This window comes from Symphalangus syndactylus, chromosome 3 (genome assembly GCF_028878055.3).
Source record: "Symphalangus syndactylus isolate Jambi chromosome 3, NHGRI_mSymSyn1-v2.1_pri, whole genome shotgun sequence".
NCBI classification, from domain to species: Eukaryota; Metazoa; Chordata; class Mammalia; order Primates; family Hylobatidae; genus Symphalangus; species Symphalangus syndactylus.
The window spans coordinates 64865778-64893733 of NC_072425.2; the positions used below are offsets into that span (position 1 = coordinate 64865778).

General features: G+C 37.9%; 1 protein-coding gene across 5 annotated transcripts in view; it reads left to right on the top strand.

The window, feature by feature from the left end:
• LOC129479286 (uncharacterized) overlaps window positions 1–27956 on the top strand; it is a 76300-nt gene that overhangs the window by 47059 nt on the left and 1285 nt on the right. For 3 of the 5 annotated variants that reach the window (XR_010120226.1, XR_008656634.1, XM_055272180.1), the window contains one exon: window positions 5228–5803. The exons of 1 other annotated variant lie outside the window; for it this stretch is intronic. Coding sequence is in view for 2 of the 4 variants with exons in the window: in XM_055272180.1 (XP_055128155.1) it covers window positions 5228–5368 (141 nt within the window). In the remaining 2 variants the exon portion in view is untranslated. Of the gene's footprint in view, window positions 1–5227; window positions 5804–18071; window positions 18211–27956 lie in introns of those variants that run through there. One more of the 5 variants, XM_063636961.1, reaches the window with a different exon arrangement.

Consider the following 27956-nt stretch of genomic DNA (forward strand, 5'->3'; position numbering starts at 1 on the left):
TAACCTATTAATTATGCATTATGTAAGTGATCTCTCTCACCACACTACAAACTTCACGAGTGTGGGGAATCTTTGCTTTGTGCATATCAAGTACTTGGCACAGAGTACCCTCAACAAATATTTGCTGAATGAGTGAATGAATGAAGTCGTGGTAGCGCACCAGATCCGTTTGAATGTCTAAACAAGCTTTTACCACCATGTGGGAAGAACAGTCTGAAAGACAGCAAATCATTAGTTTTCACGTTTGGATGGTTGAATGGTTTGTTAGGAAAATACACAGAATCATAGTTTATGTTTTCCTGGCTCATCTTTTATGACAGAAACTTATGAAGTAAAAGTAGGCATCTTAAGGACTCAATACAAGAAAGCAAATCTAGATATTTATTAAAAATAGAGTAGCCTGTTATTAAATTAGTGTTAACCCAAGCATGCTTGGGGGCCTAGACTGTGTAGACCTGAGAATAGACTGTGTAGACCTGAGAATTAAAAATAGAGCAGCCTGTTATTAAATTAGTGTTAACCCAAGCATGCTTGGGGGCCTAGACTGTGTAGACCTGAGAAACTTTAAGGCTTTACTTCTAGGTCTCAGAACTGAAGACCTCTCACCCTTAAACAGAGAAACTCAGTCCTTCTGTTTATTTGGGTCTCAGTTCAGGTTTCCAAGAAAGGTGTCCTAGTTTGAAATGCACACCCCAGCTTTGCTGCTCCCCTGCCTGCCTCGGCTGCAGCTCTTTCTCAGCTTGTCCTTCTTGGTGGCTGAGTGCTGGACTGCTCTGATGCCTGCTGGCTCTTGATGTCCCCTCTGGCTGCCCAGGCAGTTGTGCTGACCTTCTCTACCTTGAACGTGATTGAAGTGACTGCGTTCCCCACTGTGATCCGGGTAGTGCCTTCTCCCTCTTACATCCCCCGTTCAGTGGCAATGGGATGGGGAGAGGGCCACTCAGCAGAGTTGCTGGAATCTTCGGTTGTTTTTCTTTCAGATTTGCAATTTAGTTTTCATCTTCCCAGGGCAGAGAAACACTTTCTCTAGGTTAGTGTGGATTCTAGTAGCATCTGCTCTGTATCATGAACCACTGCTCTTGCTCCCTTCAAGCAGTTACCGAGGCTGCCCTCACTTATGAATTCCTCTCTAACACACAGGCTTCTTGGTTGCCATCTATAACGTTGCTTCCATAGTCCCCCTATATATATCAGGCATACATGTCTGTATATCTGAAGTACAACAGTGGACAAGATTAAAATTATTTTCCATTCAACTTCTATGTTCTGTGAAAATTCAGGGAATATAGTTGATGTGTGTTGGTAGAGGGGCCAGGAAGGAGAAGGGCAACTCCCAATTCAACATGTTACTGCAAGGGAGACATATTGACCTGGGTTTGAAGCTTGGTTCTACCTTTTGTTCATTCTGTGACCTTTGGCAATTTACCCGATCTTTCTGCAACTCATTTTTTTTTCACTTCCAAAATGTGCATAATGATAATACTTACCTCTTGGAGTTATTTAATGATTAAGTATGCTAAGGGTATGCGGGGCACTTAAAACAGGACCTAAATAGGCTCTCAAATGTTGGTACATATAATCATTAACATAGTCATTCTAATTCCCTCTCCCTTCTTCTTTGTAATCATCCTCACAATCAGCACCATCACTACCACTACTATCGTCATCATCACCATTTTGAATCTAGCTGGGACTTCTGTAACACTTCTGGGATTTCTACCAAAACTCAATTTTTTTCACCATCCCAATATAGCAAACACAGCATTTAGTTTCTTTTGGGGGAAAAGTTTATAACTTTTATGATAGTTAATATTAGGTGTCAACTCGACTGGGTTGAGGGATGCCTAGATGGCTGGTGAAGTATTGTTTCTGGGTGTGTCCGTGAGGGTGTTGCCAGAGGAGACTGACATGGAGTCCGTGGACTGGGAGAGGAAGACCCACCCTAAACGCTGAGTGCACACCATCCAGTTGGCTGCCATCGTGGCGTGAACAAAGCAGGCTGAAGAAGGGGATGAGCAGCTTGCTGTGTCTTCTCTGGCTAGCTCTCTCTTCCCATGGCCTGCGGGAGGCTTTCTTCCTCTCTTGCCCTTGGACATCAGACTCCAAGTTTTTCAGCCTTTGGACTCTGGGACTTGGACCAGTGGCCACCTGGGGGCTCTCAGTCCTTCAGCCACAGACTAAGGGCTGCACTGTTGGCTTCCCTGGTTTTGAGGCTTTTGGACTTGGACTGAGCCAGGCTACTAGCTTCTCTGTTTCCCTAGCCTGCAGATGGCCTGTCATGGGACTTCGCCTTGTAATAGTTTGAGTCAATTCTCTCTAATAAACTCCCCTTTACGTATATATCCTATTGGTTCTGTCCCTCTGGAGAACCCTGACTAATATACTTCCTAAAACTCAATTGTTAATTGATTTAAAATTTTAAAACTTAAAAGAATGTAACACAGAGAATTGCTTATTATAGCTTATCACTCTAATATTGAGACCAAGATTTTCTTTCTAAAAGATATCCTACCTAGAAGATAGTCTTGGCTCTTGATGTGCCCTCTGGCTGCCCAGGCAGTTGTGCTGACCTTCTCTACCTTGAATGTGATTGAAGTGACTGCGTTCATGATTAAAGTTTATCTTTAATCATGAAAGTCAATATCTAGAATTAAAGAAAATCACACAGAAAACATGAAATTTATTATATTAAAAAACCCCTATCCTGGAAAGAAACACCTCTACTGATACCTGTCTTCCCTGCCTACCATCCAAGGCCCCATGCTTTACGTCCAAACACTAGGGGGAGAAAAAGTTAATTTTCAGGCACAATTCCTCAAATTAAAATACTAGGTATTGTCTACGAATTTTAAAAATCTCTGTTTTTCTACATGGGAGAGAGTATGATATGTGGTTATAATGAGAACATTTATAAAACTTTAGACAGAATTATTTGGAAGGTGGTCTCACTGAGAAATATTAGAAAACGTACAATCTGCCAAAATAATTCTCTGAGAAATTGGAAATCAATAAATTGAAATAGAGAAAAGTAGACATAAATGTAGAACCCAAATTTTGAGATTTATCTTCTGGGAGACAGAACTGGGTGAAATAGACAACTATTTTTCCTTGTTATATTTTGATAGTTTAATATAATCTTGAATTATTTTTTGTAGACTCTGGGCCATTGCTTCTTGTATTTGTGTGTGTATGTGTACACACACATATTTGTTGTTTTAAAAAAGAGGGCTTCCTGCTTTTTATTGAGGGGTACTGAAAATTAAGCTTTTTTCTTTTTTCTTTTGAAATGATTTTAAATTTATAGAAAAGATGCAGAAGCAATACAAAGATCTCTCAATCTTCATAGTACTCCTCAATCAAGTTCCCAAATATTCTTTTAGTGCATTTATTTTACCATTCTCTCTGTCTCTCTTTCTCTCTATAAACACAAACAACACACAATATACATAATATGTGCATATTACTATACGCTTTTCTGAAGCATTGGAGAGTAAGTTTCAGACATGATATCTTATTAGTTTCAATGTGTATTTCCTAAAAACAAGGACACTCTCCTATGTAATCACAATCAAATCTTTAAAATTAGGGAATTTACAATGATAAAATATTACCATCTAATCCATAGACCCCATTCAAATTTTGCCAATTATAATAACATTCTTTATGAAGTCCAGAATCCAATCCAAGATCACATGTGACATTTAGTTGTCATGTTTCTTCAGTTTTCTTCAATATGGAGAAGTTCCTCAGTCTTATTTATTTATTTTTTTTTTGAGACGGGATTCTCACTCTGTCGCCCAGGCTGGAGTGCAGTGGCACGATCTCGGCTCACTGCGAGCTCGCCTCCCGGGTTCATGCCATTCTCCTGCCTCAGCCTCCTGAGTAGCTGGGACTACAGGTGCCCGCCACCACGCCTGGCTAATTGTTTTGTATTTTTAGTAGAGATGGGGTTTCACCGTGTTAGCCAGGATGGTCTCGATCTCCTGACCTTGTGATCCTCCCGCCTCAGCCTCCCAAAGCTCTGGGATTACAGGCATGAGCCACCGTGCCCGGCACCTCAGATTTTCCTTGTCTTTATTACCTTGGTATTCTTAGAGAATATAAGTCAATTATTTTGCAGAATGTTCCAGAATTTAGTTTCATCTCATGTTTTCTTGCGATGTATACATTGTATGAGGAAGTACCATGAATTGATGTTGTGTTCTTAGTACATCATTTCTGCAGGTACGTAATGTCCGTTGTCTCATTCTTGGTGCTGTTTGTCTTATCACTTTGTTTAGATGGTATTTTCTAGGTTTAGAATATTTAATATATGTTTTGTACATATTAAGTAATGAATAATTAAGTAATTTGTGGGGAATAGTTTGAGACTATAAATATCTTCTTTCTCATTGAGCTTTCACCCACTAGTTTTACCATCCTTTGATGACTCTTGCCTACATAAATTATTTCTATAATGGGTGGTAAATGGTGATTTTGTATAATTTATCATTCCTTTTACATGTATATCATTCTACTATAAGGTAGAGCTATCTGTCCATCTATCTACCTATCCATCTATTCATCCATTCATCCATTCATATATCATTTATCTTACCTATCTGCCTACAATGTATACCAGTATTGGCTCAGAATCTTCTTTTACTTAAAGAGTTACACTCCAATATCATAATTGTAATACTTGATGATCAAGTTATCCCAGGCTTTGCTAATAAAAGCCCTTTCAAGCTGGCTTTTTTGTCCTTTTGACTTGTCCTCACAATTCTTTGAACGTGCTTTTACTTTCTGGCACAGGATGTTCCAGGCTCATTTTGTTGTTTCCCTGCCCTAGTCCTTGATTCAGTCACTTACCGAGGACCTTTGGTTTTTCCTTAGTAGTGAATGCTACTTTGAAATCAACACCTGAGTACCCTGGGTATTTATTTCTATCAGGGTGTCATTGCATCTAGGCCCTTTTTGCAGATAGAGCTAGAAAAGATGTGCATGTATACACACACCCACTCATGCACACCTACAGCTCTATCTATTTCTGTTTATGTATATTTAAAAACCATGATTCTACACTGACACTTCCAATTCCAATTCAGTACTGCAGGTTTAATTGCAGCATTCATCTTTCTATATTTGTAATTTCTTCTCCAAAGGTGAGAAACCTGCTTGCCATTATCATCGATTTATTCATTTATTTGTTCAACACCCCTAAGTAGTCAATATTTTGATTTCACAGTCTTCTTCATCAGCCCTAATCCTGCCAACCACTCCTGCCTCACTGAATGTGCCAACGGATTGCTCAGCTCCAACCAAGGGAAAGAAAAAGGAAGTTGGATACTTTATACCCTCTATGTTGTCCATTAGCAGCAGAACCTAGAGCTAGGATGGAGAAAGAAAACGCCAAAATGCTAATGAAAAATGTTCAGATGTATCACATATTAAGCATACATGATCTCAAATATTTTGCCTGATTTATGCTATGCATGCTATTTTCCATGTTGTATAGGCTCTGGTGCTAGTCTACATTTATAGCGATCTCCATCAGCTGTACAAATGGCAATTTAAATACATTTAACTATGTGCTAATAATCTCATAATACAATTTATCATGTATGATTGGCAGATTAAATTATTTAGGGCAAAAGCTATGATTGTATTGTTGTAAGTTATTATGAATGCTGGGCAATGTAGGGCATGGCACTTGCTACCACCTCCCAGAAATGTGTAAGGGCTGTTAAAGCTGCCTTGTTCTTCTTTCTTCTTCAATATAAGCAAAGTTATTTATATCATAAAGCTGAAACTTGAAATTCCACCCTTGCCTATTCTTTTTCCTCAGAAAGATGTCTTTCTTTCTAAGCATATATTGCGCTTAAGGATAGGAGGTGTCTCCTTTGGACATCTATGTGCCAAATATGTGTTGTAAATTACTTTTGTTTCTCTAAATAACCAGGGGTGAAGTTCTCAACAGTATTTGCTGAGGATGGTACAAGATTTAAGAAGAAAACATACTTTTACATCTTTCCCTTTCCATTTCTTTCTTTCTTTTTTTTTTTTCTTTTTTTTTTTTTTTTGAGCCCGAGTCTTGTTCTGTCACCCAGGCTGGAGTGCAGTGGCGCTATCTCAATTCACTGCAAGCTCCGCCTCCCGGGTTCAAGCCATTCTCCTGCCTCAGCCTCCCGGGTAGCTGGGACTACGGGCGCCCACCACGACGCCGGCTAATTTTTTTTGTATTTTTAGTAAAGATGGGGTTTCACCATGTTAGCCAGGATGGTCTCGATCTCCTGACCTCGTGATCCGCCCGCCTCGGCCTCCCAAAGTGTTGAGATTACAGGCGTGAGCCACCACGCCCAGCCTCCATTTCTTCATTTTAGAGTGATACTATCAGGGAAATAAAGATGAAACATAGAAACTTTGGTGAATAATTAAGATCATACAAGCATATCCATGAAGTAAAATTTTTCTGCAGACCTCCCCTCACCTTTCCAAATCATAGTCATAAAATGCTGAAAATCTTAACAGTGTTAAAATGATATGATGACCAGAGGCCTCGAAGTAAATGGCCACTTTATGGAAGACGTTACATAATTCTGTTGACAAAATTGATATTTATATGTTCATAGTCTTTGATGACCGAATAATTACATTGAAGTAGTTTCATCTTACAGTGTAGTGTTGTCTTTTTAACTATTATTAACAATCTATTCTAAGGAAATATATGAATGATTCCACATCCTCACATTCATTGAATACTATTTTTCTTTTCTGTAGTTAAATATTTTCAAACAAACTGAGTCCTCAGAACAGGAATGACAATTATCATGAGTTTGTTATTCTAATACTTGACTTTTCTTTTCTTTTCTTTTTTTTTTTTTTTAGTTCTGAAAACCCATTGACTTTCTGAATTGAAAATCCTAGCTCTGGAGAATGTATCATTGAACTTAAATAAACTTGTGTAAATAATTGTAAACATAATGGTAAAGTTTGGCCATTGGCTATTATAATACCTACAAACCATTATTTTTTGGTTCAATACTTGGGCAGGTAGGGGAATGCATATTGTAGAACTTTGTTAATAGAGAATCTTTCCGGAATAGATTGATAAGTATCCAAGAAGCACTTGGACAGCTTTAAACAAAAATGGCTCCAGATTATAGATGGATTACTTGATGGCATCTATACTCCAATGGATCAGTTTAGAAATGTTCCATTAGTCAATTAAAAAGGAGACTTTGGATTCAGTAAGGCATTATTACAGATTGATAGAAGGTGATTAGATAGGAATATCACCAATAGCTTTTACTTAAAAAGATCATATTTTATTTTGCTTTTTTTAAAAAAAAAAAAATTTATTTATTTTGAGACCGGGTCTCACTCTGTCACCCAGGCTTTGGTGCACTGGGGCGATCGCAGCTCACTGAAGCCTTGGCTTCCCAGGCTAAAGCAATCCTCCTACCTCAGCCTCCAGAGTAGCTGGGACCACAGGCGTGTGCCTTCATGTCCAGCTAATTTTTGTATTTTTGATAGAGACAGGGTTTCACCATGTTGCCCAGGCTGGTCTCAAACTCCTGAGCTCAAGTGATCCACACACCTCTGCCTCCCAAAGTGCTGGGATTACAAGCATTAGGCACCATGCCTGGCCTTTATTTTGCTTTCTTTTCTTACAACAATAATCCAATATATTAGTGTATATACTATAGTGTACAGCACTTTCATATATATTACTTCATATAAATCTGCATGAGCATATTTACAATGGGAAAAGTAGGCTAGAACCTTCAAAAAGTTAAATTCAAATGGAAGGATTCACAAAGTAATATGATAATTTCTGCTTGCAAAATATGGTGGAAAAACTGTTTCTTAGGGTACAGCACATGAAGACTCTAAGAATATCCACAATAATCTTCCAATTTAATATATTCTGCTATTTTCAATCTTTTCTTTTTTTAGTGGGCTTTTTTGTTGTTCTTGACTTCTTGGTGGTGTGTGGGGGGCACTAGTTTCATTTCAGATAAAATGTAAAATATATATGATTTTATGAGATAAAATGGATAATTTTTCTTTGGAATGACAGAAGAATGAACTTAAGTTTTTAAAAAATAAATGTTGAAGAAACTTTTCCTTCATAATGATCTCTTATCGTTGGGAGTCTTATTACTTCTAGTTTTACTGATGAGAGTAAAAATTAGGCAAAAATATGATGGAGGTTCTGCACTTACAATGCCCAGAGAGCAGGCCAAGTTATGGAGGGTTGAATATTTTATGGTGTTAGGTTCAGGATTGATCATCTTGGACAGTGGCTGAGCAGTCCTGGTGCAGAATAATTGGGTAGAGAGACCTGCAGGCAACATTTCAAGGAAAAGATTCCAGAAGTTTAAATTGAGGAGTTGGTTCTATTTTTATTTCACTTACGAATGCCTGATTTCCTGTCCCCTGTGCTATAAACAAGAGGCTGCAAAGTTTTCCAATTAAAATGGAAAACACTCAATCTGGGTCTATGGGGCACTGCGTAACTGGAACAGAACTTTCCTCCTCATGGAGCCCTGCCCCCGCTCACTCAAATACTCAGAATGTTTTGTCCATAACCTGCTACACATTGGGATTTTTGGAACATTGGAGATGTTTGACTGAATGTTTTAGTTTTCAGACAGATGTTTTCAATTTATGTCCAAAGTTGGAGGGTTAGCAGGGATCATTTTTTGTATATCATCTTAGGTATCTTTCAGTTTGTCTAGTGATAATATTCTTTTTACCTGTTCTTAATTTTACTAGCAAAACCAGTAGTTCCCAGAATTTTAAATCTCAGAACCCCTTTATATTCCTAAAATTATTTGAGAACTCAAAAGAACTTTGGTTTATGGGGCTTTATCTGTCAATTTTTACCATATTGAAAATTAAAACTTGGAAATTTTTAAGGTATTTTTTAAATTATTGTAAAATAGCAATAATAAACCCATGACATGTTAACATAAATAACACTTTTTTTTTTTTTTTTGAGATGGATTTTCTCTCTTGTTGCCCAGGCTGGAATGCAATGGTATGATTTCGGCTCACTGCAAACTCCGCCTCTGGGGTTCAAGGGATTCTCTGGCCTCAGCCTCCCTAGTAGCTGGGATTACAGGCACACACCACCACACCTGGCTAATTTGGTATTTTTAGTAAAGATGGAGTTTCTCCATGTTGGTCAGGCTGGTCTTGAACTCCTGACCTCAGGTGATCTACCTGCCTCGGCCTCCCAAAGTGCTGGGATTACAGGCGTGAGCCACCGTGCCCGGCCAAATAACACATTTTTATCAACATAGCTATATTGTCTAAAACAAAAATATTGAGTGAGAAAATGGCACTGTTAAACATATTTTTGCAAATCTCATTAATGTTTGGTTTAATAAAGGACAGCTTATTCATTCAATCTAATGTGACATCACTTGCTATGTAGCTTCTGGAAATCACCATACCTTCATAAGGTAATGAGAGTAAATGAGGCAAGATAATATTATGATCTTAGTGTTAGAGTTTTGACCTCACAGCTCCTCTGAAAGAGTTTTGGAACCCCCAGTGGTCTCTGGACAATACTTTGAGAACTGCTGAGATAAACCAACCTGAGAAAAATTATAATCTGGTAAAGTACCCTGGTTCAGAACGTATAAAGATAAGAGTTTTGACTGGCTCCTTAATAGTAACCACCTAATATGGTTTTGATCTGTGCCCCATCAAATCTCATGGTGATTTGTACTTCCATTGTTGGAGGTGGGGCCTGGTGGAGGGTGATTGGATCATGGGGGTGGATTTCTCATGAATGATTTAGCACCCCTTGGTGCTATCGTCACAATAGTGAGTGAGTTCTCATGAGATCTGATCCCTTAAACACACGTGGCACCTCCCTTGCCCCTCTCTTGCTTCTGGCTCCTGTTGTGTAAGATGACTGCTCCCTTTTTGCCTTCTGCCATGATTGGAAGCTTCCTGGCCCCCCACCCCCCAAAAGCAGAAGCTGCTATGCTTCCTGTATAACCTGAAGAACTATGAGCCAATTAAACCTCGTTTCTTTATAAATTACACAGTCTCAGGTACGTCTTTATAGCAATGAGAGAATGGCCTAATACACCACCTCACAGAGGTTACCTTGAAAGTTCTCTCTGTAATAAGCGTTCCCCATTCTCTACATTCTGAAGTTTAATGCTGTGTTTTTTCCCTTTGTGGAACTTATTTCAAGTTATAATTTTAAAATTCACACCTTTTTTTCTTATTATGTTAACTTGATTCTCTCCCTCCCCAGACAGACTATAAACTTGAGTGTTTCTGCCTCGTCCATTGACTATATGTAGCATTGCGCCTAGCAAAAACTATATGCAATATCAAAAATATACAAAAAATAATCTGTTTACAGTTGAATTACTGAACATTTTAACCCTGAATTCGGAAAGCATAAAGATGTCAGTTTTCTATATTCAGTAGTTATTTGCTGACTGCTGACTTAATTAATGAATAAGTTAGTGATGTTATCGCTTTTCTCACTTATCGTTTGGTTCTTTTTTTTTTTTTTTTTGAGAATCTTTGCTCTGTCACCCAGGCTGGAGTGCAGTGGTGCAATCTCAGCTCACCGCAACCTCCGCCTCCCAGGTTCAAGCAATTATCCTGCCTCAGCCTCCTGAGTAGCTGGGATTACAGGCGCCCACCACCATGCCTGGCTAATTTTTGTATTTTTAGTAGAGACAGGGTTTCACCATGTTGGCTAGGCTGGTCTCGAACTCCTGACCTCAGGTGATCTGCCTGCCTCAGCCTCCCAAAGTGCTGGGATCACAGGCATCAGCCACTGCACCCGACCTGGTCCTTAGTTCTTACACTGAGGTGACAATGAACATAGGAGACTTGTAGTAAATACATTTTCATAAATTCATTCATTTCAAACAAACATTGTTTTAGAGTGACTCTTATATACTGGTCAAGTTTGTAGGATAAAAAGATGAGTAAGACATAGTAGCCATCCTCTGTGATATCTCTGTATAATAAGGCACATTAAAAAAAGAAAATACCTAAATAGAAAAAGTAGGTTCCGGCAGGAGAAAAGCAGGTCCTGTCTCTAAAACGAGCGAAAGCTTGATATATTCAAGGAACTATAAGTAAGTCAGTACATATAAACCGTATAGATTGCAAGAGGACCTGGCTCTGTAGTGCAATGGATAGTGCATTGGACTTCTAGATTGCAAGAGGGAGCTAGGAAGCAGAATAAGGTATGAGGCTTGAGAGATCTATAGATCCCAGGACCCACAGGTCTTGGGTTCTGTATTAAAGAGTTTGGAATTTACCCTTCAGGCAAATCATTATTTGGATTCATCATACCTATCTACAACAGAAAGCTGTGGGCTCAGAGACATGTCCACAAAGCCCTGAGCCACTGCCTCCATTCTACCACTTGCTATGAAGATCCAGGGCCCAGGAGAACTCATAAAACTCAAAACTCTTAGCTAAATTTTGCTCATGGATGTCTAAGCCTTATTATCGTATAAGAGACACAGCACTGAATATCAATATCCTGGTGGAAAGAGGTTATTGGCCCCTTTACAAAACATCTGCGGAAAGCCACGTGATGCCACTAATTCAGAAGCAGGTACCAATTATTTTGCCAATATATATTTCTTAGTAACATAGAGGCAAAATGTCCAAACAGAATCTTTGCAAATTAAACATAGCAGAATGTATAAAGAATAATGGAAAGCAAGTTAGCATTGTCCAGGAATGCAAGATTGGTTTAACATTCAAGAAGTCAATGAACGTAATTCATTTCATTTATAGAATAAAGAAGAAAACGCATGATTATATCAATAGGTGTACTAATAATATTTTATAAAAGATAACACTTATTCATAACACAATTCTTAGTATATCTAATAATGGATATCTTCAAAAATACACAAAAAATCCTTAAGGTTGAATTGTTGAAAGTTTTTATCCTGAATTTGGAAAGGCATAATGATATCAGTTATCCTCACTTTTACTCAACATTTTACTGGAGGTCCTAGTCAGCAAGAAAAATAAAAGGTATAAATATTGAAAGGAGATGGGAAAAACCATATTATTTACAGATGATGAGATTGTGTACATTGAAAACCTGGAAACTCTATGTATAAACACAGAGCAATATCAAATAAATTATTATACTTTTATATATTAGCAACAAATTATCATGTACAAAAACTGAAAAATACACAGGTATAATAGTATGAAAAATACACAGGTATAATAGTATAAAAAATAAAATACACAGGGATAAATTTAACAAAGTATGTGTAAAATTTCTGCACGGAAAACTAAAAAAAGATTAATGAGATAAAATACCTAAATAAATGAAGACTCATACTATTTTTAAGAATTAGGAGACTAATTATTGTTTAAGATGTCACTTCTCTCTAAATTTATCTACAGGTTCAATAAAATGACAATAAAAATTTCAGATTTGCCAAGAATAGCAAAGGTAATCTTGAAGAAGAGAAAGAATGTTGGAGATTTTATATAAGCATTTATTGAGACTATATTAATTAAAATAGTATTGATGCCAAGATGGACAAATAGATGAAGAGAAAAAAGAGCCCAGTGACAGATTCACATAAACAACTATTTACAAAAAATGTGCCACGGTAGTGCAACGTAAAATGAGGTGCATTTTAGAAATAGTGCTAGATTAATTTTATATCCCAACTTAAAAAAACCTTGGCCCCTAATTTATGCCATACACAAAAAATCAATTCCAGAAACATCTTAGAACTGAATGAGAAAATTAAAACCATACGGCTTCTTAGAAGAGTTTTTTTTAAACTTCAGTTAGGCAGTGTTTTTTCTTTTTTCTTTTTCAAGTCTAGGAGTGCTGCTAATAGCCATAAAAGGAAAGATTGATAAATTGGAAAGAATTAAAATTCAGAACTTTATTTTATTAGATAATATCATTCAGATAACAAAAAGACTAGTGAGAGAATGGAAGAAATTTGCCATATATCTCCAACAAAGAATTCCTATGATTTTGTGTATCTATACATGCTTCTTTTTTTTTTTTTTTTTTTTTGAGACGGAGTCTCGCTCTGTCACCCAGGCTGGAGTGCAGTGGCGCGATCTCTGCTCACTGCAAGCTCCGCCTCCCGGGTTCACGCCATTCTCTTGCCTCAGCCTCTCCGAGTAGCTGGGACTACAGGCGCCCGCCACCACGCCCGGCTAATTTTTTGTATTTTTTTTAGTAGAGACGGGGTTTCACCGTGGTCTCGATCTCCTGACCTCGTGATCCGCCCGCCTCGGCCTCCCAAAGTGCTGGGATTACAAGCGTGAGCCACCGCGCCCGGCCCTATACATGCTTCTTATCTGTTAATCTATGTCTTCTGTATATCAATAAGAAATAAATAGCCAACAAGAGAATGGCCAATAATTTTAACAACCATTTTATGAAAAAGAATATTCAAGTGACCAATAAGCATATGAAAAGGTGTTCAACAGTATTAGGTATCTGGGAAATGCAAATAGAATCACATAGAGTTACTACTATACATCCACAAGAATGATTAAACCAAACTCAAACCCCAAGTCCCCAGAATATAGCAAGTGCTTGATGGTCACAGAGTAACTGGGAGTTCTCATCCACTTTGGGAAACGGTTTGGCAATACCTTCTAAAAACTAACAATATATTTATCCTGTAATGCAATAATTTCCCTCCTAGATATACAGTCATGCATCACTTAACAATGGGGAAATGTTCTGAGAAATGCATCGTTAGGCAATTTCATCATTGGTACAGCCTACTACAAACCTAGGCTACATGGTCTAGCCTATTGCTCTTGAGCTACAAACCTGAATAGCATGTTACTGTACTGAATATCGCAGGCAGTTGTAACACAAAGGTAAGTATTTGTATATCTAAACATAGAAAAGCTATAGTAAAAATACTGTATTATAATCTTTTTTTTTTTTTTTTTTGAGACGGAGTCTCGCTCTGTCGCCCAGGCTAGAGTGCAGTGGCGTGATCTCAGCTCACTGCAACCTCCACCTCCTGGGTTCACGCCATTCTCCCGCCTCAGCCTCCTGAGTAGCTGGGATTACAGGCGCCCGCCACCACACCCGGTTAATTTTTTTCTATTTGTAGTAGAGACGGGGTTTCACTATGTTAAGCAGGATGGTCTTGATCTCCTGACCTCGTGATCCGCCTGTCTTGGCCTCCCAAAGTGCTGAGATTACAGGCGTGAGCCACTGCGCCCAGCCAAAATACTGTATTATAATCTTATGGGACCACTGTCATATATGTATTCTGTCACAGACTGAAATGTCATTGTGTGGCGCATGATTGTATATCCAACAGAAATGTTAAGTATGTGCACTGAAATGTGTACAAGAATGTTTATAACACCATTATTCACCTGTCTCAAACTGATGAAAATCCAAAAGTCCATTACAAAGTGAATGGATTAGTTGTGAAATTATAATACAATGGAATACTACATAGCAATGAGAATAGCAACAACAACATGGACGAATCTTACAGGTAAAAGATTGAGTGAAGAAGACACAGATGAGTCTACAGTATATGAAATCTACATGATGTAATACATTTATAAGAAGTAAAAAGACAGGTAAACTCATCTTTGGTAATCAATTTGAGAGCTCCTTTGATGTGCGATGGGGATAGGGTAAGTAACGATTAGAAGTGGTTATGAGAGAGGCCTCTGGTTGGCTGGTAATTATTTCTATCTGGGCTGTGTGGTGGTTGTGTTTCTTTTGTAAAATTCATGAAAATAGATATTTTAAATTTGTATACTTTATGGTATGCATAATAAAATAAATTTAAAAATAGAAGAGTAAAACAATACAAATCTTCTGTTTTATACCTAGAATACAGGCATATATTTAAGACCTCCTCCTATACTACTGATTTGTTATATTACTCTGTCTCAGAAATACTTTTATTAAAGATCTATGTTTAATGTAATGGATTCTTGATTCTCTTATGACACGGCAGCCAGTATAGAAGAAGGGTACATTGCAGTGCTTGGCTGTGTCTGTGAATGGGAACAGACCACTTTCCTCAATTTGAAAGCTTTATCAATGAGTTTGTTGACTCTCTTGGGTCTCTAATTCTGCTGTTGCTTTGTGTTCAGTTGAACAATTCTTTTGCATAATAGCTGATAAAAAGTGTGATAGTAAACATGGCAGAAGTGGGGCAATAGTGCAAGTAAGACTAGCAAGTGTGATTTTAAAATTCAAGGGTGATGGTGGCTTGAGGTGCTCTAAAAGGAAAAGCCTGCAGGAAGGGAAGCAGAGGCTGAAGATCAGGTCACAACTGGGATAGGCAGAAGACAGGCAGACATCCCTGCAGACAGGGAGAAGGACTACAGTGGCGTGGCTGATATCCAGAAGAAATAATGTCCCATGACTTGTGATGATTTCAAGGGAGTTCAAGTGAATGGAGAATCCATTCAAATATTTATTGTCTGCTCTCGAACAGAGACTATTTTAGGCACTGTAAGCGATTGAACATATGCCATATATTCAATACATAGGAACCACACCTTCACACCCTATGGTGCTGATTCATTTATCATTCCCATTTCCAACAATGCATCTCCTGTGCTAATGAGAGTATGATTATATCTTTAAAAAAGCATACTTTTTATTTTGAACATAATCTGTTACGTAATCTATTACTGACTTGTACAGAAGGCCTGGTGAGAGAACAAGGGAATCTTGATTTGTCCACGTTCATATCCAGTTCCGCTACCATCAACTATCTGCATTTGTAAGAAATTTAGACGATTAATAGTGACCATGAGTTACAGCAAAATGCACCAGCTTATATATGACTTGTACCAATGTCAACTAAATGTAAGATTTGCCTGTATAGCATAGCATGAGTTAATCAATAATTCTGTGTTAAATGGCCAGCTTTAGAATCTAGTCTACTTGAGGTTTTTGCATTTTAAGTGGTAGATTTAATCTGTACATATCCTGAAATTATAAGTGTCATTTTGACATGATGCATTTAGCAAAGTATGTATTCTTATGCATGGAAAGTACATTTTAGAATGATAGAATGACTCCTTCAAGCATATACATGCACACACAACACTGACTGATACCATAATTATATTGTGGCAATCCCGTGCACATTGCATACTGTGAAATAGTTTCATTATGCCTGAAGATCCAAATATTTTACAAGTAAAATATAGGCTACGGTTGGTTTCTTTTTCATTAAAATATAAAATAAGTGTGTGTGCATGCAATGTGTAGGAGTGACTCCCAACGAACAGTCAGAAACTAGCAATATAAAGCGGTGACCATAGGCTAGACTTGTAGTCAGAGCTGAATATGGAGCTGGATTCTGTTATTTATTAGCTGTGTGGTCTTGGCAATTTACGTAACCTTACTCAGTTAAGCTCAGAAAGAAGCCTCAGTTTCCTTCTATATAACATGAGGAATATAATAGTACTCATCTCTTAGGGTTATCGTGAAACTTACATGAGATGAAGTATACAAAATTCCAGCCTCACCCTAAGCATTAAAAAAAAGGACTATTGATTTTTAGGAGAAGCTTCTATACCAACCAGATTAATTCTAATACTCTCTGCTGATTATAAGCGTCTCTCGTTATTCAATGTCCAGTTATGATGAAATCCTTCTGAAAAACTGCAGGACATTTTTACATTTCCTGGAGAGGTTGGAAGCTCCTGCTACAACATCCCCACTCCTAGCCTGTATTATCTTGGGTGTCTCTGTGAGGTTTAAATGAAAAGACTACATTTTGTGCCATGATACAATTTAATCACCAAGCAAACTGATAAAATAGATTCAAGGGGATAGAGTCATTAAGAATGAATGACTGGGCCGGGTGCGGTGGCTCACGCCTGTAATCCCAGCACTTTGGGAGGCCAAGGCAGGCGGATCACCTGAGGTCAGGAGTTCGAGAACAGCCTGGCCAACATGGCAAAACCCTGTCTCTACTAAAAATACAAAAGTTAGCCGGGCGTGGTGGCACGTGCCTATAATCCCAGCTTCTCAGGAGGCTGAGGCAGGAGAATTGCTTGAACCTGGTTGGTGGAGGTTGCACTGAGCTAAATTCCCGCCATTGCACTCCAGCCTGGGCAACAGAGTGAGACACTGTCTCGAATAAATAAATAAATAAAAGAATGAATGATTGTTAGCCAAAATCCATTTCCCATCTATGTCTTTGGTAGCCAAGCCTCGAACTTCTCACGAGCCAGTTTCACGTATGCTTTAAAATTTAACAATCTATTTCTGATTCAGGGTCCATAGTTGAGCATATGCACTAAATTTAGTTAATTTTTTTTTCTAGGGCCTAATTGTATACTCCTGAGACTCCACCCCATCCTATGCTCTTTCATTCATTTTGCAAGTCTCATTTGAATTATTGTATCAAAGATGAATATTCCAATCCTAAGTGAAAGGGGAGTAGAATTCTGTCTCCTACTAAGGGAGAAGAGAAGTCACAACTGGAGAAAGCAAGCGGAGACACAAAGAAGTAAAATGAATTTCCCTAAATTTATGTAAATACTTGTTTCTATATACTGTCTGTTCAATCTTTGCAGCCTAATTCCTCCTCTTTCTACTATAGGCATTCAGACAAGGCTTTCTCTTCAAAGGTGAAGATTACTCTTCATTAAAGAGTCCTTAGAGCTTCTTGGTAGTTGGTTAAAATCTGGAAACATCACAGCAATCTCTCATCCAATCAAGAAAGGGAGGGAGCAATTCATTCACTCATTTCTGGCTTCTCTGAGAGTATCTCTGTGCCAGCAAAAGTACCATTGCTAGGAACATTGTTACTCTGCTTTCCTTTCCTCAAGTTTCCACTTCCTTCTGGTGAAATAACCAATGTATTAAGCCACTCCATCACTAATACCACTGGTACCATGGGAAAAAATGATACGGTTATTGGCAGCACTTGTTTGCTCACTACTGTTTAGCTGGTTAGAAAGTGGAGAAAACAAGAGGAGACAAGCAAATTATGTTCGAAATAAAACTGACTTTTATCAAGCCAAGGTTTGCCAAGTTTGTCAAGTTCTTTGCTCTTACTCACCCCAAGTTTTCTTTGCAGTCTGAAGATTGCCATTTGAAATGCTCTTTGAGGGACGTGAAGTCAACCCTGGATCCAAAGTAGCTTTGATGTTTGTCAGGAAAATGCTGGAGTTCTATACACTACAGTTTCCACAGAGCATGAAGAACTCCAACTTCAGATAACCCGCAAAAAGTCAGAGAGCAATTAAATGTAAAAATAAATTCCTTTGATAAAACAAAAAAAATTATTGTCTTTCTCTTGGGCTTGTCTAGAAGATTTTCCAACCTTTCTTCCATAAGAAATATGTAGGCATTAAATTTACTTATTATTTCAAACAGAACATTTATATGTCACTTGAAAGAAATATATATAGGGTGAAGTTGACTTTAATATCTCGTTGAGCAATGTGACAAGAATTTGAAAATGTATAAACTAACCACGGGATGACCTTTCAAAACTGAAATGCATAGGTGTAGATGACATTTTCTCATTCAATTACTTATTTTGAAATCTAAATTAAAGCACACACAACACCAAATTAAATATCTCCTCCCTAGAGTGAATATCTCAATCATTTACAACTAAGCAACTTAAACATCCGGTAATCAACAAACATTAATATGTAAATACTTTGTTTTAATAAGCCATAAACATTAATAAGCAAATGGCTGAAATTACTCCTGCTGAAATGATTCATCTGCAACCCAAAATATCGAATAAGGGATGCAGAGAAATAAAACTGTTAAATTTGATTCTGAAAACATTCATGTGAGTTTGCATAAATCCTCTTTATTTTCTAGTGGATTTTTTGCAAGATTTTTTTTTCCTCCCCCTGCTAGGAGCCTTATGAAACTGAAATGTCAAGTGAGGGTTGCTTTATATCATGTTCTGTCAATCAAAGGAAGGGAGGCTTTATGCATCTGTTGCTAGTATATTGGCACTTTTTGAAGAGTGTTTCGGTGGGAGCGAGAATAAATAAAGATCCTTCAGGCACTTTCTCATTTATGGATGAGGAATCAAAGCCGTCTGAAACTTCATTTTCAGCCTGATACCCTGAAGATTGTTGGCTGATAATTCTGGATGGAACAGCTTATCTTGGAGGATTAGGGAGAACATGGCCTTCCTATTACTTCTGGCTTCGGCCTATTCAGCTGGGTAGACTTTGTCACACAGTATCTGGGCCTTTACATATGTCACTAATCTTATCTATATCTTTTCAGCTCCTTCTGTTGGAGCTGTGGTTTCCCGTGCCTAACCCTCCCATTTCTTCATTACACCAGATGTATAGGCATTAGCCTTTCCTAACAGCCTTTCTGCACCATGTCGTTCGGTAATGGTGAGTTTTGCAGACGTGCAGCTTTCATGAGCAGGTTAGGGTAGGATTTTATCCCAAATCTTGAGACTCTTACATCAGTTACATTAAAAAGCTCTCTGTAGTCCTGAAACAAACTCATTTTTCATTTTTACGAAATCCGCTTAACAAAATGAAATAATCTCCACAGCACATTATCTTGGCAACCACTAAAGATAACGTGGACATCTCTCTTGCACGCCTGTGGGCACATGCCAGGTTGTCACTTCTCTCCCTCAGGTACGAGACAGTTGTTCACCTATGGAAGAAATATTAAACCCCTAGTGTATGTAAGACATACTAGGGAGGGAAGAGGTCAGAGACATGATTTTAAAACTGACTCTGTCCTCAAGATGTCTACAATCTAGTGGGGGAAATGTGAACTCACACAAATAACTATGATGTGAGGTAAAAAAAAAAAAATGGTGCACACCCAGGAGAGGCACATTGAGTGCTTGGATAGTTCATAAGGGGCACATAAGCAAGAGGAAGAATCTGAGAATGCTGGGTGAAGGAGGTGGCATTTGAAAACAACAAAGGTTTGAATAGCTGTGATGGGGATCGGGAATCTTCTAGTTTCTGTTTCCCAGTTATTTTCAGAATAAAGGATATAATTTCAAAAGTGGTAAGAGAGTTAGCAACTGAAGCCAGAAGAGATCTGTATAGTCTGTACCTTTCCCCCATCAAATATCCATTTTCCACTTTACTCTTATATTAACCTCACATTTAGCTGAGCACTCTTCTCCCCTGAATAAAGACCGTGTTTGTCAGCCGCCCTTGCAGCTGTGTGCAACGATATATCTGTGTTCTGGTCAGTGAGATGCAAGTAGAGGAAATCATTTTTAACGTGAGGGATGATCTTTTCTTCTTCTTTTCTACCCTTTTGGTTTATGGAATATAGATAAGAGGGCTGGATCTCCAGCAGCCATTTGGAACATAAGGATGAAGCTCACACCCTAGGAATGGTAGAGTGAGAAGCTGGAAAAAGCCTGGGTCTCTGGCTTTGGAGACTCCACACCAGTTTTTCCCAGTTGATCTCCAGCCTGCTTTTATATAAGAGAGAAACAAACTTCTGTCTTGTTTTAGAAATGATTTTTTTATTTTTTTGGTCTCTGGTACTCATAGCCAAGCTGCCCTAATCAATACTCACTGCTAAAATCCTGGTTTTTTGATCACCTATTATACAATGGTACCTAATAAAGTTTCTAGTTTCCCCTTGTAGCATTACAATGACATGATGCATCATCCACAAAATATTTTTTGAGTTCCTGCAATGTTCAGGGCATTTTTCCAGGCAAAAAGAACAAAAACTATGAAACGTAGATTTTACTCGGAGGGTTAAAATATGCTTGCTAATAGGTATATATGTAGTCACTGAGAGTATAGCGGGAGGAATATTCCTCATAATATCATAGATATTGAGAGGAGATAGCAGGCACAACTGCAGTGGGATTGCCAGATAAAACATAGGATACCCAGTTGAAGTCAACTTTCAGAATTAAAAAGTGAATACTTTTTTGTATCACTAGATCCCAAATGTTTCATGAGACACACATATATTTCAAAAATTATTGCTGTTTATCTGAAATTCAAATCCCAAGCTCAGATTCCAAATTTTAATCATCCTAAACTTTGCATGGGATATACTTGTGTTAAAAAATTATTTATCAATTTTCTGAAATTCAGATTTAACCAGGAAACAGTATTTTTATTTGCTAAATCAGACAACCATCAACTGTGAGCCTCTGGGATGTCTTCCAGAGAAGGTCAGAACTAAGCTGTAAAATGAGGGAATCAATCGAAAGACAGGGATAGGGCCATCTTTTGCAAAGCATGGTTCATGGCCATGTACCAGACCTCAGGCTAGGGCACCAGATAAACATGACCCATTTTCTTACAGTGTCAATTTTAGTCAAAGAAAAAAATGTGTAAAATAATATTATACTGAACATTTAGTGGAATACAAAATGTGCATGTATTTTAATATAGAGCAAGGTTTCTCAATTTCAGCACTTGACATGTTGGGCTGGGTAATTCTTTGTTGTGGGGAAGTGTCCTGTGCATTGCCCAATGTTTAGCAGCATCCCTGGCCTCAACCCCCAGATGCACAATTACAGTTGTAACAACCAAAAATGTCTCCAGACACTGCCAAATGTCCCCTGTAGTTGGGTGGAAAAGTCATGGTTGGTTGAAAACTACAAATATAAGGCAAGATACTTCTAAAAATATTTTGCGATTGTGATGAACCATTTTGGGCTTTGTCCCTAGAGTGTCAACCATATGTGTTTATTCTCCTCATCACTGAGGTCCTTTTGTGGACAACTGTGAGATATAACCAAAGAAATAAGCACCTCAGTGCCAATTTAAGCAAGTTTGTTACTTTTCTTTCTGATTTATTAGTTTCTTTTTCTCTAACTTTCCAGGTTGTAAACTTAAGGCAAGCCCAATTCATCTACCAAAACTCATAGACCTAGCACATGACAGGCAGTCCATCTATGTGAACTGAATTGGGGAATAAAAGTTTTCAGTTTGTTTAGAGAATCCCAGGGATGGGTGAACAAGGTGGGGAGTGGAGTTTAGGGGGAGTGGGAGGGGAGCAGCAGTAGGGAGGATGGCCTTTAAAATGACCTCAGGTCAATTTCTAGGTGAGGGCAACACAATCAATATTAGCAATACGTAGGATTGATTTCAAGAGCAGAAGTTTAACTTGAATGCAATCTTGCAGATAGTTTTCCCCAGATGCTTTAACATTTGTTGTTTAGAGTTATTGACCATTGTCTGCACTTCCTATTTTCACTTGAAAATTTCTAGTCTCTCTCCACTTAGTCAGAAGCAATATTTCCTCTAAACTGTGTTGTTGTACCGGTCTTCAATTACCACCGCCTAAGGCCTCTATTTGTAATCAGCCACCCACTCTGCTTTTCTGGCAAGAAAAGCACACCTGAAATGAAAATAAGCCTCTAGGCCAGTACAGCATACTGATAAGAAAACAGCCAAAGCTTTTGACTCTGGGGCTGCACAACCAATTTCTCCATGGTGACAGGAGAATCCAAGAGAAGGATGACACTTCTAAGAAGCATGAAGATCCAAGCGGAAGCAACTTGAATGGCATAAAAAGATAAGACTGTGTGTGTCTGTGTGCATGTTTTGGTGAGTGTGTGTGTGCACCCGTGTGTGTTTGTGTGTGTGTGTGCATGCATGTGTGTATGTGGGCCAGTTCTCATGCACATTAAAAAGACAATGCAGTAACTAGATTTTTTTTTCTTAGACCTAGTTTGTTTAAGAGCTGTTCGCATAAAGATCATGAACATAGAGAATGGATTTTGCAGGCATAAGATGTTATGCCTGAAAACAGTTCTTCCTGCTTAAATGGTTCTCTCTCTTAACTTTTATCTGCTTCTTTTTTTGTCAAGTTCATTCTTTTGGTGTCTATTCTTTCTGCCCATGCTTGCTTTCAGTCCATTCTTTGGCCATCTTCTCTCTCTCTCTTTCTCTACCTACCCTCCCCCTTTTCTCTCTGAAAGGATGTTCTTGTGGGCCAGGCCACTGTGGTATCATGCCCCTTATTTCTTTCGGTCTTAAGTTCTTCAGTGGCTATGATACTGAGGGCTGGTTCTCCTCAAGTATAGGGAGGATCAAACAATAACTTCTAAGAACCACTAAAATGAGGAAAGACAGATACTCACCTCTCTTTACATCCCAGGCCCATAGTAACATTCTCACAATTTTTCTAAATACAGCTCCCCAAGCAACAAGTACAATTCACTTGGAGTTGGCATTCTAGATAAAACTCCTTTGTCATCCCTGTCTAGAGTAATGGGAGATGGTAGAAGTGGAAAGAGTAGAAGAAGTAACCTGGAATGTGAGGGGTGACTGAAACAGGGGCATTAGACCTGAAGCTAAGAAGGTAAAGTGCTTAGGAAACTCTGGCTATGAAGGAAGCAGACCTCAGAAATATGTCTGTAAAGGAGCATGTGACTCTTGATATGAATTGCACTGTGAATGTACATTGTCTTTATATGTGATGGAGAAAAGCTATAAAAAATGTTAGGGGAGGTAATATGCATTGACATGGTTACAGATAATGGTAAACTCATAAAGAAAAATACACATTATAAAATCTCGGTTTTCCTACATAAAATTAATAATAATTATATCTATGTAAATAAACTATTTACTGTCTTTGCCTTTTTACCATGCAGTGTGACAAATCATAAGCATATTATTAGTGATGTAACAGATTGACTTTTGCTGTACATTTTATTTCATGACAACATCAAACTCACAATATATTATCTCAAAAATTAGACACAAAGGCATTCATATTTCTCTTGATTTTTCTAGTAACAAAGCTTTGCTTACCTTAATCACTAGGGTGTTGCCATCTGCTCAGAGTGCCTGGCTACCAGTTTACAAGTTAGAAGAGACTATAACACATTCTTACATTTTTCTCCTAAAACAAAAGAACAGAAGATGAAACACCTAATTTTATGTAGTTGACAATCTAGCTCCCAATTGTTACTGATGAAATACCCATGCTATGAGTCTGTCTTTTCATTTTTAGTGAAATTTTTTTGAATGCATTCAGATTTTTTTTTTCTTAGCCATTTTGTAGTGGAATACTGATAACTTTTCTTCTTCTTCTTTTTTTGGCTGATTCACTGTGACGCAAAAAGACTGAATCCAGTCTTTTCCATTCCACTGAGAATATAACAATAGTAGGAGGCATGAGCAAGATCAGGCATTGCTCCCAGGAAGACTCCAGTTTTTCCCACAGGGAAAATAAAGTCACACATGCTTCAATTCATGAACATTCATCTCTCTTATTCCATTTCTTCTTCTTTCTCTCTAATTCAGACACTCTTTTTTTTTTTTCTGGAAGATTTATTTATTTAGCTCTGCCTCCAAGCCTTAACATTTCAATTTGTCAAGTATTCTCAATGCCAAAAGAATTGCAAACATATGCCAGATAGAGAGCACCCTAATAAATAAGATATAGGCCTGGCCATCAGCAATTTTTTTGTCCATTTATAAAATAGAAGCATTAATTAATAATTCCACATTATGTGGTAAGATAGATCTTGTGGGAATCCAAAAATTTCATCCTACCTCAGCTTGATTTCTAGCTCAATTTCCCATAAAAATTTCTTCTTCCATTAAAGCAGGTTCTGTCAGTGGCCTGCCCAACAGCCATTGCTTGACTTCTTCCTTGCTAATGGAATCCTAATTTTGTTTGGCCCAATGTGATAAATGATGATTGATGTAAGCCAACCATGAGAAATTTATTTTCCTTTGCAATGCAAAGATATGGTCACCTGGCCCAACTTTAGCAAAGGAGTAGTCTGTGGTGGGGCTTCTGGGAAAGCATTTGCTTCCTGAAAAAAAGACTGATATAGGGGTAGAGCTTGTGGGTGAACAATCTTACCCTTCTCTTATGCTGGGGATGCTATTGTGAGGACATGATGCTTGAAGCTGTGGCAGCAATCATTGGACAGTGCAGCATTAAGCATAAATATGGAAAGCCAAATGCTGAGAATGGAGGCACAAAAGGATGAAAAGAGTCTGGATCACTGAGGACATTGTTAAACTTCTGAATGGACTGTCAGATTTCTACATTCAGATTTCTTGTTAACCATACTGTACATGCCCTTATCATCATAGCTGATGTTAATCAGCTTTCTTGGATCCTTGCAGCCCTAAGCACTCCAAACTTATAATCTTCTTGCTAATGAACTTTAGTGACATTGTATTGCCTATCAAATGTTACCCAAATGAGTCAACAACGTATCATTTTTCATTGCCCTGTAGCAGGAATCTTGAACTATGTCCATGTGGGCCCAATCTGACTCACTGCCTGTTTATGGAGGCCCTGTGAGTTAAAGATAGTTTTTACATTTTTAAATGAAATAAAAATCAAAAGAAGTATAATGTTTTATGATACATGAAAAAAGATATGAAATCCAAATGTCAGTGTCCATAAATAAAGTTTTATTGGAATCTAGCCTTGCTCATTTATTTACATACTGTCTATGGATGCTTTCATGCAGAGTTGAGTGTTTGCGACAGAACATATGGGCTGTAAAGCCTGAAATATTTACCCTCTGGCCCTTTACAGAAAAAGTTTACCAATCCCAGCTCTACCACATGAATTCCCATTCAAGTCGGTGTAATGTCAACTGTATTTTAGGTATGACATTCTGTCTTAGTTTTGTGTTGCTAAAACAGAATACATGAGACTAGGTAACATATAAGAAAAAGAGGTTTATTTAGCTTACAGTTCTGCAGACAGGGAAGTTCAAAGGGCATGGCAATAGCATCTGCTTACCTTCTGGTGAAGACCTCATGCTGCTTCCACTCATGGCAGAAAGCCAAGGGGGAGTAGACAAATGCAAAGAGATCATATGGTGAGGGAGGAAGCAAGAGAGAGAAACTGAGGAAGCCAGATTCTTTTTAACAACCAATCCATTCCAGTGAGAGCAAGAACTCATTCACCCCAGTGGAGGGCATTAGTCAATTCGTTAGGGATCTACCTCCTGGCTCAAACACCTCCCACTAGGCCCCATCCCCGAACAACGCTGCCACCTTAAAGATCAAATTTCAGTATGAGTTTTGGAAGGGTCAAACCATATTCAAACTATAACACAATCTCTCTTTCCTGGATGCTCTTGACCCTGTGGCTTCCTTCACTCTAATTATCCTTTCTGTATTCTCCCTGAAACATCCATACTTGTTCATTTCTAAATTGGGTATATAAAACATTTTCACAAACACTAGTTTATTTGATTCTTACAAAAAATTCTGTGAGAAGGAAGAGCAGAGATGATTATTATCATTAGTTTACAGGGAGGAAATGAACGGTAGGATGCAGCCCAAGGACTTGGGATCTATTATAGCTTGATCTCAGTCAAATGTTCTATACTCTACCAATAGCTATGTGACTTTGGATAAGTCACTTAGTTTTTCTTATTCTTAGGCATTGTTCTGTCAAATGTGGATATAATATTCAACACATCCTGCCTTAAACCATAATATGGCTGGCACAAGTTTTCAGAAGTAGAAAGAGCTAAGGTTAGAGGTGAAATCCAGTTGATAATCTCAATCTATGTGCAAATTTACAGTTGGGTCTGAGAAGCATAGCATTAGGAAGATAAACACCTGTTCAAACATAAATAGGAAAATATCTTGGAATCTCCATTTCTTAGACTGGAATGGATAAAGCAGTTAGGAAGCTGCTTATTTGCTTGGGAAAAAAGTGTCTTAAGAAAACAAGAGCAAGACAGAGAAGAGAGAATACAGTGTGGCTTTTAATCAAAATATATATGCCTCAGATTAATCAATTAGTGGTCTTTCGTTAGTGGATTTCAAAATGGAATGCATGCAAGACCCTGCAAAGCTTTCAACATTCCTTCTTACAGGTTATTTTCGTTCAAATATAGCAAAATAAAAGAGCTGACTTTCTCACTGAACTCCTTGGTCCCGAAACCTCCTTGGTCCCGAAACCTCCTTTTTTCTTGCCCAAACTACTTCTCTGTCAGCTGCTGGCTCTCTTCTAACTCCCACAGCATATTTTGAAATTGCATATTTCAATCACCTATACGTGCTAACTGAAGCTGAGTAATGAGTGTCTGGAAGGTTTGCACAAGGTTATTAAAAGTTTCTTAATCTGCCACCAACTTCTTTTTTAATATTGTTTGTAGATTTCCTAAAGCACAGGAATAAATTCCCTTGACCCTCTTACTCATTAACTTGGAAAGTATGGCAGAAAATCAAAGGTATAAGCCTGTTAGGGTATTTGTTCCCTTTTAATAACCTCAGGACTGTAGCCCTGAGAAGATAAGGCTATCACTGCTGTTGATCAAAAGACAAGAAAAGGCAACTACAGGAACAGATACATCATTATGCTAATAGTAGTTTTAAAACTATTGTCTCTCAATTCATTTTAAAAATAGTATATTTTAATTAGGGGACATTTTAATAAAAATAATATAGAGAAAATGGCAGCTTTCAAATGTCTTAATACAAGGGACTTTGTGTTGACTAATGGGAGTGACAAGGGACAAATCTTGAAGCAGTGTGCATACAGTAGTACAAAGTCTTTACTTAGATGTTTCTATTATATGAAGAGGAAGAAGTGAATTTTAAGGCAAAAGAATAGAGTTTGTTTCTAGATTCTACTACCTGTGTGCTGTGAGTAGTTGGACAAGTCATTTAATTTGAGATTCAACTTTCTCATTTGTAAATTGAAAAAATAACACCATAAGGAAAAGTAGTATACATTTGTTTTGAATGCCTAATGTACTTTAAAGTATTTCATCCTTTCAATAAGGTTTTGAACAGTTATCCCCATTTTATAGATGAAGAAAATGAAACTTAAGGTTTAGCTATTGTGCCCAGGGTTATATGGCCAATAAAACTTAGTGTTCAAAAGGAAACTCCCAAGCCTGTAAAACAGGACTTCGGTGAGAGTCGGGAGAAATAATTTAAAGTGTACTTTTCCAAATCGAAATTGCCAAGCTGTAGACCCTTTTTATGAAGCACCCTCCAGAGGATTTTGCCTACAAGGCTAAAAGAAA